The sequence below is a fragment of the Bombina bombina genome, chromosome 4, assembly GCF_027579735.1.
Source record: "Bombina bombina isolate aBomBom1 chromosome 4, aBomBom1.pri, whole genome shotgun sequence".
Lineage (NCBI taxonomy): Eukaryota > Metazoa > Chordata > Amphibia > Anura > Bombinatoridae > Bombina > Bombina bombina.
In genome coordinates, this window is record NC_069502.1 from 1,019,311,577 (window position 1) to 1,019,324,859 (window position 13,283).

General features: G+C 39.6%; 1 protein-coding gene across 1 annotated transcript in view; it reads right to left on the minus strand.

The window, feature by feature from the left end:
- Positions 1-13,283, minus strand: part of PCSK2 (proprotein convertase subtilisin/kexin type 2) — a 454,748-nt gene that overhangs the window by 376,318 nt on the left and 65,147 nt on the right. The window contains exon 2 of the mRNA XM_053712119.1: positions 9,397-9,501. Within this exon, the coding sequence (XP_053568094.1) occupies positions 9,397-9,501 (105 nt within the window). The remainder of the gene's footprint in view (positions 1-9,396; positions 9,502-13,283) is intronic.

The window sequence follows — 13,283 nt, forward strand, 5'->3', positions numbered from 1 at the left end:
TTGCTGCGGTCCTTGTGGGTGATTTTATAGCCATCGGGGATGGCGTTGGCGATGTCCGGGGTTGAGCCAGGTTTCGGTGAGGAAGGCGACGTCTGGGGAGGTGGAGTCGAGCAGGTTCCAGATTTCGATCGTGTGCTTGTGGATGGAGCGGGTGTTGAGGAGGATGCAGTTGAGGTTCTCCCGGCTATTTGAGTGAGGGATGTTTGGTAGGTTTGTGGTCGGGAGGGCGGTGAAAGAGCAGTTGTGGCAGGTGAATGGTCCTTTGGTGTTCGTCGGGGATGCGAGGTGGCATGCTGGTGATTTACCGAAGTTGAGAGAGCGAAGGGTGCTGCTGTTATAGCGGTGGCGGGTGCGGAGGTCATGGTTCGTGGCGCTGGGTGCGGTCCAGGCACGGATGGGCGCTGACGGGCTTACCTTTGGTGCACCTTCGGCACACTATCAATGCGCCCATTGCGTGTCCGCTGCGCAGTCGCACAGTGACTGCAAGTATATAGAGCTGGGAGGGGGGAAGGGTTGGAGCAGGAAGTCAGAAGAATACAGGAGGGCAGGGAGTCTCAGAAGGGACTGAGCAGAATAGCAGAGAATGCAAGTATATAGAGCTGGTAGGGGGGAAGGGTTGGAGCAGGAAGTCAGAAGAATACAGGAGGGCAGGGAGTCTCAGAAGGGACTTAGCTTAAAGTATGGGTGTTTTTCCCACTTTTCTCCCTCCATTGAAGTCGATGGGAGAGTAGGTTACCTTCTGCTCTTTGCATGTGTCGGTTTAGCGCACAAGCGAAAAAGATTTACTTTCAATTTGTAATACACGCCCTACCCAATGTACACAAAGAGCAGAAGTAAGCGTCCGAGAGGGAGCGGTAATTATTGCTCCATTCGTAATCTAGCCCAATATCAGTAAAGGCAAATATACAATATAATTACAGGTATGATTGCAGGTTTATAAAGCAATTATCCTGCATATTACACAGTTGCCGTATTACACTGACCATATAATATTTAGATAGTGTTAGGGCCAAACATGTTAAAGAAGTGGTTCAACCACATCTAATGAAAGGTCTCAAGTATTTGGTGATTTATTTTTGTAGAAAGGGGACAGTTAAACAAATTTAACAAATCAGTTCATATGAATTATAGCCCCCTTTACAACTTACCACCCCCCTTTACAACCCCTACATTGAAAGAAAGGCTTCTGTACTTTTAAATGAAAGGTCACATTTCCCTGTAATATGCAAATGATTACAGTAAAATAGTTAATTAAATGCTAATTTAGGCATAGGGAGGTTTTGGTTAATGACAGAGAGAGAAATTATTTCCTTTAACTTAGTGGGTCAAACGTACCTTTAATTTTCTTTCATTCACATTGGCAATGTTGATCAGTGTCCAAATAAACACCAGGAAGCTTTTTAATAAAGAGGGAGGAGCTCTGTAAGAGAATCTGCTGAGCAGTGCTGCCCCTGTCAATCATCTGATTGGATTGGGATTACTTAAAGGGACACTGAACCCAATTTTTTTTCTTTCGTGATTCAGATAGAGCAAAGTATCTAAGCTTTTTTTATTTAGTTCAGACCTCTGGACAGCACTTTTGTATTGGTTGATGAATTTATCTACCAATCAGCAAGAACAACCCAGGTTGTTCACCAAAAATGGGCCGACATCTAAACTTACATTCTTGCATTTCAAATAAAGATACCAAGAGAATGAAGGAAATTTAATAATATGAGTAAATTAGAAAGTTTCTTAAAATTGCATGCTCTATCTGAATCGTGAATGAAAAAATATTTGGGTTCAGTGTCCCTTTAACTCCACTACACTTTAGGTGGAATAAGGGCTATGTAGCTGCGTCCACAGCTTAAAGGACAAGTAAACACAGTAGATTTGCATAATCAGCAAATGCAAGATAACAAGACAATACAATAGCATTTACTCTGAATTTCAAATAAGTAGTAGACTTTTTTCTAACAGATTTCAAAGTTATGTATATTTCCACAAGTGATGTGCAGTAATAGGAGGCACGGGAGGCAGTGCCTCCCCTGTCCAATCAGAAAAAAAGAATTTTTTATTTATGATTAAAAAATAAAAAAAAATACTTGTGTTTTTTTTTATTAATATTTTTGGACCACGCCCCCCCATAGGTACCCCCCCCCCGCACGTGTGCCACCAGATGTGATCCCATCCATTCCCATCGCCAGATTCGCCGCCCATCCATGTTGCGCAATTAAGAGGCAGTAAGCCGTTTTGCTGCCTTTCTTGGTTGCGCAACAATGGATGCTGACTACTGTTCTTGGCTAGTGCCACCCAGTGGTGTCTCACCGGGGCCCATATCACTCTCCAATAGAGGCGGTTCTCAAAACCGCCTCTATGAGATGGAGATACTCACAGCCAATCAGCCATCAGGGAGGCGTGCCGGCCCGGCTTGTTTGTGACGTCGGACTAACTGGCGTCATTTGCTGCTGGCGGGAATACTGAAGGAGGGAGAAGCATCAAGACAGTGCCTGCCGAGTGAGTGTGATTCAGCCCATATGACTGCTGCCCTGCCTGAAAGTCCACTGTCTGAGACACTTGAGCGGCGCTCTAGTACCTACAGATACATTCTCTACAAAGCGGTAAGGTGGAGAAAAAAATATTTGAGACTTATGTGCTATTGTGCAGGGTGGTTTGCCTTTGAAGCTTCAGCTTGTGTAAAACCAAAAACCTATTCATCGGCTCCTCTAATTACAAAATAAAATATCTGCTGGAATAGGGAAGCCGATGAGTAGGTTTCACACTTCCACAGCAGCACCCACCCAGCTGAACAATGGGAACAAAATTAAATACTTAAAATGCGCAATCTATCATTTTGAATTAGAGGAGCAGATGAGAGTAGGTTACAAGTTCCAGTCCAGTGTAAAATATTTTTCCCATTGTGCTATTTATTGTGCTATTTATTACACTGGACTGGAACTTGTAACCTACTCTGAGGATTACTCTCATCTGCTCCTCTATTTCCGAACGATAGATTGCGCAATAAGCACTGCAGGCAGGGTTGTGAATGTGTGCATTTTTTTTATTTTTTTACATAGCCCTCACTCCGCTGCACCATCTCCGTATAACATCCAATAATCTAGCTGCAGGTAGCATACTCAGGGCAGAAAGATAGTAAGCAGTATGCTCAGACACACGCTTTTAACTAACTAGCTCTCTGTTCCGGGCATACAGTTACACACACAACTAGTCACGAGGGAGGAGGAAAAGTCAGGGAAAGGAGGATCTGTGCTCTCTGGAAAGGAGGAGCTTCCTAAACCGATAGTGTCTGCTGCAGATTATTAAATCGAAGTGCAGTAAATCTGGTGCTTATTATAAAGTCCACTTCATAAGCAGAAACAGTCCAATACAAGGAGAACCATTTATTTCAACAAACTACTGTGTTCAATGTCCAGGTTTCAAACTGTGTGTCCGGGTTTACTAATTATGTGGGAGAGTCACTTCTCTTGCCCTTAGCCCTGCACTTAGAGGTCGCTTCTGCTCTGCTGGGAGGCAGTATCATAAATGTCTGTGACTGTCAATGAAGAGGGCGAGGCTTATCACGCTGAATTTAGCATTGAGTTTTAGAGCAATGTCTGTTTTGTTTAAGGGGGGTCTTTTGAATGGGTCTGTGAGTGTTTTGTGTCTCTAAGCTTTATGCAAATCTATCAAACCCCTTTACCTAAGTATTATTATTATTATTATTAAAAAGTGCTTATTCATAGCCTGTTCAGCCCAAGCTGGTTATCTTGGTGACAGTCTGGTGACCTAATGTTACAATGTGCTGTGCTTTCTCTTTAAGAGTAAATAAACAAGTCTTACAATGTGCTGTTTTTTAAGAGTGAACTAATGTTAGTGTACTGTTCCTTTAAGCAGTAGATTTATAAACCTCATTTAGTGGTTCTGCCGGTGTGTTTTCCCTCCCACTACTGAGCAAGAATAACTAAGGTATAGGAATAGTCAATAGGTTAAGGTTTTACTGCCTCCTGACCTGACTTCAGTAGTACAGCACACAAGCTTTGCCAAAGTTGCCGCTGTTAGTTTTCTGTGGGCTGGTCTGTCAGGGGTCATAACGGTATCACCAAGACTAAGCTATTTTCTTGATCTTGAGCAGTAGCTGTGTCTGGCTTTTGTTAACAGATGCTAATGGTGCACACAGCCCTCCCTCCTCCCACTCATTCATCCACAGTGCACAGTCCACCTTATGTCTCTCTGCAGTGCTCAAAGAGTTAAGTTCCAGCTGAAAGCTGCAGCAGCTTATTGCAGAGGGCTGCATGCTGGGGGAGATTCCTGCTGCTGATTAACCCTCTAGAGCTAGGTTTGGACTCTGGTGTTGTCCTATTGAAATGTTAACCCATTGGGCAAGGTCACATTCCAGAATGTGACCCGTGTGTATGTGATGATAGTGACACAGTGCCTTGTGTTGTGTGCGTGTGTATGTGGCAGTGACATAGTGCCCTGTGTGTGTATGTGGCAGTGAGATAGTGCCCTGTGTGTGTATGTGGCAGTGACATAGTGCCCTCTGTGTGTATGTGGCAGTGAGATAGTGCCCTGTGTGTGTATGTGGCAGTGACATAGTGCCCTCTGTGTGTATGTGGCAGTGACATAGTGCCCTCTGTGTGTATGTGGCAGTGAGATAGTGCCCTCTGTGCATATGTGGCAGTGACATAGTGCCCTCTGTGTGTATGTGGCAGTGAGATAGTGCCCTGTGTGTGTATGTGGCAGTGACATAGTGCCCTCTGTGTGTATGTGGCAGCTACATAGTGCCCTCTGTGTGTATGTGGCAGTGAGATAGTGCCCTCTGTGTGTATGTGGCAGTGAGATAGTGTCCTCTGTGTGTATGTGGCAGTGACATAGTGCCCTGTGTGTGTATGTGGCAGTGATATAATGGTGTTGTGATATAATGGTGTTGTCCTATTGAAATGTTAACCCATTGGGCAAGGTCACATTCCAGAATGTGCCCCGTGTGTATGTGATGATAGTGACACAGTGTCTTGTGTTGTGTGCCCTGTGTGTATGTGGCAGTGACATAGTGCCCTGTGTGTATGTGGCAGTGACATAGTGCCCTCTGTGTGTATGTGGCAGTGACATAGTGCCCTCTGTGTGTATGTGGCAGTGAGATAGTGCCCTGTGTGTGTATGTGGCAGTGACATAGTGCCCTCTGTGTGTATGTGGCAGTGACATAGTGCCCTCTGTGTGAATGTGGCAGTGACATAGTGCCCTCTGTGTGTATGTGGCAGTGAGATAGTGCCCTGTGTGTGTATGTGGCAGTGACATAGTGCCCTCTGTGTGTATGTGGCAGCTACATAGTGCCCTCTGTGTGTATGTGGCAGTGACATAGTGCCCTCTGTGTGTATGTGGCAGTGAGATAGTGCCCTGTGTGTGTATGTGGCAGTGACATAGTGCCCTCTGTGTGTATGTGGCAGTGAGATAGTGCCCTCTGTGTGTATGTGGCAGTGAGATAGTGTCCTCTGTGTGTATGTGGCAGTGACATAGTGCCCTGTGTGTATGTGGCAGTGACATAGTGCCCTGTGTGTGTATGTGGCAATGATATAGTGCCCTGTGTGTATGTGGCAGTTACATAGTGCCCTCTGTGTGTATGTGGCAGTGACATAGTGCCCTCTGTGTGTATGTGGCAGTGAGATAGTGCCCTGTGTGTTTATGTGGCAGTGACATAGTGCCCTCTGTGTGTATGTGGCAGTGACATAGTGCCCTCTGTGTGAATGTGGCAGTGACATAGTGCCCTCTGTGTGTATGTGGCAGTGAGATAGTGCCCTGTGTGTGTATGTGGCAGTGACATAGTGCCCTCTGTGTGTATGTGGCAGTGAGATAGTGCCCTCTGTGTGTATGTGGCAGTGAGATAGTGTCCTCTGTGTGTATGTGGCAGTGACATAGTGCCCTGTGTGTATGTGGCAGTGACATAGTGCCCTGTGTGTGTATGTGGCAGTGATATAGTGCCCTGTGTGTATGTGGCAGTTACATAGTGCCCTCTGTGTGTATGTGGCAGTGACATAGTGCCCTCTGTGTGTATGTGGCAGTGAGATAGTGCCCTGTGTGTATATGTGTGTATGTGGCCGTGACATAGTGCCCTCTGTGTGTATGTGGCAGGGACATAGTGCCCTCTGTGTGTATGTGGCAGTGAGATAGTGCCCTGTTTGTGTATGTGGCAGTGACATAGTGCCCTCTGTGTGTATGTGGCAGTGAGATAGTGCCCTCTGTGTGTATGTGGCAGTGAGATAGTGTCCTCTGTGTGTATGTGGCAGTGACATAGTGCCCTGTGTATGTGGCAGTGACATAGTGCCCTGTGTGTGTATGTGGAAGTGATATAGTGCCCTGTGTGTATGTGGCAGTGACATAGTGCCCTCTGTGTGTATGTGGCAGTGACATAGTGCCCTCTGTGTGTATGTGGCAGTGAGATAGTGCCCTGTGTGTATGTGGCAGTGATATAGTGCCCTCTGTGTGTATGTGGCAGTGACATAGTGCCCTCTGTGTGTATGTGGCAGTGAGATAGTGCCCTCTGTGTGTATGTGGCAGTGACATAGTGCGCTGTGTGTGTATGTGGCAGTGACATAGTACCCTGTGTGTGTATGTGGCAGTGACATAGTGCCCTGTGTGTATCTGGCAGTGACATAGTGCCCTGTATGTGTATCTGGCAGTGACTTAGTGCCCTCTGTGTGTATGTGGCAGTGACATAGTGCCCTCTGTGTGTATCTGGCAGTGACATAGTGCCCTGTGTGTGTATGCGGCAGTGAGATATTGCCCTCTGTGTGTATGTGGCAGTGAGATAGTGACCTCTGTGTGTATATGACAGTGACATAGTGCCCTCTGTGTGTATGTGGCAGTGAGATAGTGCTCTGTGTATGTTATAGTGACAGTTTATGCACAGACTCTAGTTACTGTATAGTTTGTGCAGATTTACAGTCAGATATCCAAATAATTTTATATTTATATAAACAATGATATAACTGGATGTAATGAAAACTATTTGGCACCAGTGTATTGTTTGCTTTGCTCCCTTATCCTGGGCTCTATGACGATCTTCAGTTTCTTCTTGCACTTTAAAATCACATTAAAATGCATTTTGAAGAAAGAAAAAATAAAAACAACAAACTGGGTAAAATTAAAATCTAAGCTTTATGGCAATCTCTGGGTTTTTGTACTTAATGCACAAAGTTTTTTGATTTCTAGGTTTTATATAAGGATGCAGAATTTACATATACTTATATGTTACATGTATGGGGCCGTTGAACATAAATTTGTTTTGTTGCAGATTTATATGACTAGTAATAGTCACTGTCACATGTGCATTTTTGTTTCTCTTTTTTATCATAAACTGATGATGTTTCTTTGACATTGGAGAGGTTACTTTCATATCTGATCAAACCATCTCTATTCTTAAGTAGAGTTACTAACTTGTACACCAGTGGTGCCCAGATGACATATGCTTTATTGCTAGAGACATCATATGCTTTATTGCTAGAGACATTCTAGTGTAATCTACCATGGCTACCGCTGTCCACTCCTGCCCTTGACTAAGTTGCCACACACCCCAACCTATATATATATTCACATATATTTTGAGATATATGCATTACTTTACTATAAAGTTTTATCTGCTGGTATTGGAGCTGAATTTGAGATATACATATTACTTTACTATAGAGTTTTATTTGCTGGTATTGGACCTAAATTTGAGATATATGCATTACTTTACTAATATGGTTTTATTTTATCTGCTGGTATTGGAGCTGTATTTGAGATATATGCATTACGTTTACTACATGCTTTTATCTGCTGGTGATTAACATTGCAAATGAGCTGGTGCTTTAGTGCAATGTTTCTCAACCACGGTCATCAAGTACCCCCAACAGGCCAGGTTTTTATTATAGCTGATCCTGTGCACAGGTGAAGTAATCAGCTGATGAGTAACACCATGATTACTAATTTTCTCTCACCTATCATCTGATTATGTCACCTGTGCACTGGTTAAGCTATAATGAAAATCTGCCCTGTTGGGGGTACTACAGGCCCGTGGTTGAGAAACAATGTTTTAGTTTAATTTAAGATACCTCTATTGAGTTCAACTGTGTTTCTCTGGCGTATCATAGACAGTGCCTCACCAGCCTCTGACCTCACCGCACGTCACTGATTTCCACTCCCCCTGTACCATGTGATAGCAATCAGCCAATCACAAATGCATATACGTATAGTCTGTGAATTCCTGCACATGCTCAGTAGGAGCTGGTGACTCAAAAAGTATTAATATAAAAGACTGTGCACATTTTTTTATGGAAGTAAATTGGAAAGTTGTTTAAAATGACATGCTGTATCTGAATCATGAAAATGTAATTTGACTTGAGTGTCCCTTTAATAAATGGGGACAATAGTCTCCTGGATATTCCCAGGGCCATTCTCTACATGTATAAAACCTAAATGGGTCCTCCCTTGAACCACACTTTGAACACTCATGATTATCATAAAGTTATAGGCACAGAAGGGGGTACATCCCACTTGATAAGCACTGTCCACATTCACTGCATCACTATGATATTAATATACTTCTATTTTTATTTTCCTTTCATCTGAGTACAATTAATTAAAATACAATTTGTCTCTCACTATAATATTTCATAGGAAAACAAATGAGTATGGTTGTTTTAAATTCAACTTTTGTATACCAATAAATATACTTTCTTTGCTTTGAGCTAAGGAGCCGGCCCATTTTTAATTCAGAACCCTGGATATTGCTTGCTGATTGGTGGCTACATTTAGCTCCTAAGCTTTACATTCTTGTTTTTTCAAATAAAGATAGCAAGAGAATAAAGAAAAATTGATAACAGGAGTAAATTAGAAAGTTGCTTAAAATCGCATGCTCTATCTGAATCAAGAAAGAAAGAAAAAATTGGGTTAAGCATCTCTTTAAGCATCACATTTACTCAAAGCTTTATTGAACATAAAACTCATATAAATGGATATAATCCATGTGCATTGTAAAATTAAACAAATTTGTATTACAAAAAAATTAAATTAAATTTAAACTAAACAATTTTATTTGTGAACGCACTGGATACACACTTTTAACGTGGCACACTACATGGGAATTCAAACACCTATTTAGAAGATATAAAACTATACTCACTCAAAAATCATTAGGCTAATTATTGTAGCGTTGTTTGTTTTTTATTCCTTTGTGCGTGCACTAAATATTTGCAAACTGTCATTTAAATCTATGGATTATAAAAAAAGAATTATAAATAGTGAAATATGTTGAGTACCCTTTTTAAAAAGTAAAATTTAATAAATGTCCGTCACAAATATATTGGCTACATAGCATAATATTTTTTTTTTTTTGCTTATGTGAACTAAATGTTTAGCTCCTCTTTAATATAGATTACTTACCTTTGCATCCATCGCCAAATGTTTTTTATTTAGAACATTACGTTTTCTTCTGGATTTTGATTTGCCGTTGCCATAGAAATGGTATAGTGTTTCTGCAAAAGGTAGCTGTGGAAAAAATAATAAAAATGTAAGAATGTACATCTGGATATCAATTTATTTTCATTTTTTGTTAATTTGACAATAGTTGTTTTAAGAGCTGTGAAACTGTTTTTGAAAGCAAAACAGAAAACAGCCATTTATTTTCATACTTTCTAAATGAGTTAGTCAACTTATGGTTGTATTAGGGCAATGATAAGGAAAATGTATTTAATTCAACATTCTACACCAAAAGTTGTATTGTATAAAAAGATACATAATCCCTTTTTTACCCATTTCCCAGTTTTGCACAACCAACACAGTTATATTAATACACTTTTTACCTCTGTGATTATTACCTTGTTTCTAAGCTTCTGCAGAATGCCCCCTTATTTCAGTTCATTTGACAGTCTTTCATTTTAGCCAATCAGTGCTGACTCCTAGGTAACTCCACAGGTGTGAGCACAATTTTCTCTATATGGCACACATTAACTAACACCCTCTAATTGTGAAAAAAAAATCAAAATGCATTCAGATAAGACATGGCCTTCAAGGGCTAAAAAATTAGCATATAAACCTACCTAGGTTAGCTTTCAACTAAGAATACCAAGAGAACAAAGCAAATTTGATGAAAAAAGTAAAATGGAAAGTTTTTTTAAAATTACATGCCTTAACTGAATCATGAAAGTTTATTTTTGACTAGACTGTCCCTTTAAATTGTCCCCATAAATAGGATATATTATCCTTACAAAAAGGAAATCTAAGTTTATCATTTATTCCAAACAGGATATGTTAAACAATATACAATTTTCCGGCCCTAACAAAAATCAGTGCAACCTATTCAAGGCTAAATAAATAATTTAAAGAACAGTAAGGGCTAGATTACAAGTGGCACGCTAACTTTTTGCGCAAGCGATGTTTGCGTGCATCAGGTTTTTCACTTGTTTTACAAGTTGAAACTAAATGCGATTGCTTGAGTGCAATTGAAGTTAACGCTCGTCTGGATGGCGCGTCCTCAGAGCTCTGGTTAACTGTTCCACAAAACAAAGAAGTGTCACAAAACACATCAACAAATACATTACAAAGTACAGTTAAACTCATAATAACACCATCTAATAAAAATGAATCAAAATAAAATTTGCACAAAAAGAGTCATGAGGGCTCAATGATATGAGTTCTTAGGTGTTAGAAAAAAAAGGCAGGCAAAGGGCTTTAAAATAGAGATACATAAATACATATGTCTAAATATATATATGTGTGTGTGTTATATATATATATATATATATATATATATATGTGTGTGTGTGTGTGTGTGTGTGTATATATATATATGTGTGTGTGTGTGTGTGTGTATATATATATATATGTGTGTGTGTGTGTATATATATATATATATATATATATATATGTGTGTGTATATATATATATGTGTGTGTGTGTGTATATATATATATATATATATATATATATATATGTGTGTGTGTGTGTGTGTTATATGTGTATATATGTATTTAAAGACATATATACACATATAAACATATAAACACATATCTAAATTCATATAGACAAATATAGAAGTGCATTGGAGCCCTTTGTAGTTAAGTAGATGAAAACATTTAAAACAAATCATGATTCAGTATTCATATTTAATAAAGTGTTATAATGTGTATCTACTGTAAATAAATCACATTCCAATGTTCTTCACATTGGAATGTGAATATATATTCATATATTGTAGCCCTTTGTAGTCAAGTAGATAAAAACATGTAAAAATATATTTATGCAATATTCATATTTAATAGTGTTATGCTGTGTATTTACTGTAAATATTTCACATTCCAATGTTCTTCACACAGGAGAATATGTTATATGTATGTTTAAATACATATTCCTATCAATAACTGTATATAGCTATACCTATATATATATATTTATGTATATATATATATATATATATATATATATATATATATATATATATATATATATATAGTTTGTTTAAGAGCTTGCATTTGTGTGCATGGCTGCATTTGTGTGGCTGTATTCGGGACCCAGGTTTTTGGAAGAGACCTTGACGTGGTACCTGGGCTTGTCCCATTTGGCCAAATGCAGTAACTGACTCTTCCAGTTTTGCTTTTAATCCTAGCTGAGAGCTTGTGAGCGAGTGTTGGAATTTTCTTTTGTGTGTGTTGCATAGTCCGCTTTGTAATTTTCCCTATGGACCTGCACCTAGGCAGACCCAGGATTAACTGCCTGTGACTCTGGAAATAGGGTAGCTTTCAGAGAGTGCTATAGCACCAAAAGCTAAGCCTCTTTAGGGGTCATGGGACGTGTACCTGGTCCGATCTGAAAGTGCTGTCCCCTTTTTCTTGTTTTGCATATGCCCAGGGTGATTACATAAGTCTGTGAACCCTGACTTGTTCCCAGTTTGTTTGGTTAAGAGCTTGCATTTGTGTGCGTGGCTGCATTTGTGTGGCTGTATTAGAGACCCAGCTTTTTGGAAGAGACCTTGACGTGGTACCTGGGCTTGTCCAATTTGGTGAAATGCGGTAACTGACTCTGCTTTTAATCCTAGCTGAGAGCTTGTGAGCGAATGCTGGACTTTTTTTTGGAGGGGGGTATAGATATATATGGGCATAGATTGAATTGTACCAAAATACCATCAGATATATGTATACATATGTATTTATGAATAAATAATACATATTCTGTCATGCGAAGAACATTGGAATGTGAAATATTCACATTTTCATGTTGGGTTAGCATACTTCAAAATATGCAATCGAGTTTGCACACTCTATTGACTTCTATGGGGGAATATATTGTCACCTGCAAGAGTGAAAACCATTTACTTTCAACTTGTAGTATGACTGCTACCAAACTCGCGCAAAAAGCTTACTTCTAGCGGAGTAAACGTTCGAGCCGGAGCATTAAATATCGCTCCCCTTGTAATATGTTCCCTTAATTAGCTTACCATGGTACCTTTTCAAAAAGGTGAAAAGGACGTGATTTTTTGTATTATTATTATTTTGAAATCCATACATATTATATATTGGCAATGTAAGCTTGTTTGCTGATACTTATATATATATTTATAAAACAAATAATTTATTAAGTTTTACAATTTCTTCCAATGAAATCAAGCAGCATGGTGGTGGTTCAGAGGCAGAATGTCAGCAAAATGTGTTACAAGTAACACCACCCCCCTATTGATTAGATACACCAAGGTTGCAGCCTTTTCCAGCCTTCTGTTATATTCTGCATAACCCTTAATATAATAGGTTGACTTTAGATACTGTAATCATTTGTAACTAACAATTGAGCTTCTTGGAAGAAAGTTAAGGATTTTCAGCAGGATATTTTAAAAAAAAAAGGTTTTATTAATCACATTCAACTTGTTTTCATTGCAAAAAGGCCTCACAAATATTTAAAATATGCTTCTGCTTCCAAATGTAACTAAAACAAATTGCTTAGTGTATATCTTAAGAAAATGTACAAGCTAAAAAAAGGCATTTGAATATATAGTAGGCATGTGCATTTGTGTGATGTTCCAAATGCAGAAGAAGGTGGCTGCTCGCTTTTTTCAGATTTGGATCTCTTCTTGTAAAAGTGCAACAAACTGTGCAAAATCTGGATTTACACAGATCTTTCACAAGAAGAAATCTGGCTCTGAAAAGAGACAAATATCATGAGTGGCCGCCTTCTTCTGCATTCGGATCATCACAGAATAATTTATGGTAACAAATCAAACTTAATGCATAACCTCTATTACCAGTGACTGTAATATAGATTCTGTTTTGTTAAACTTTAAA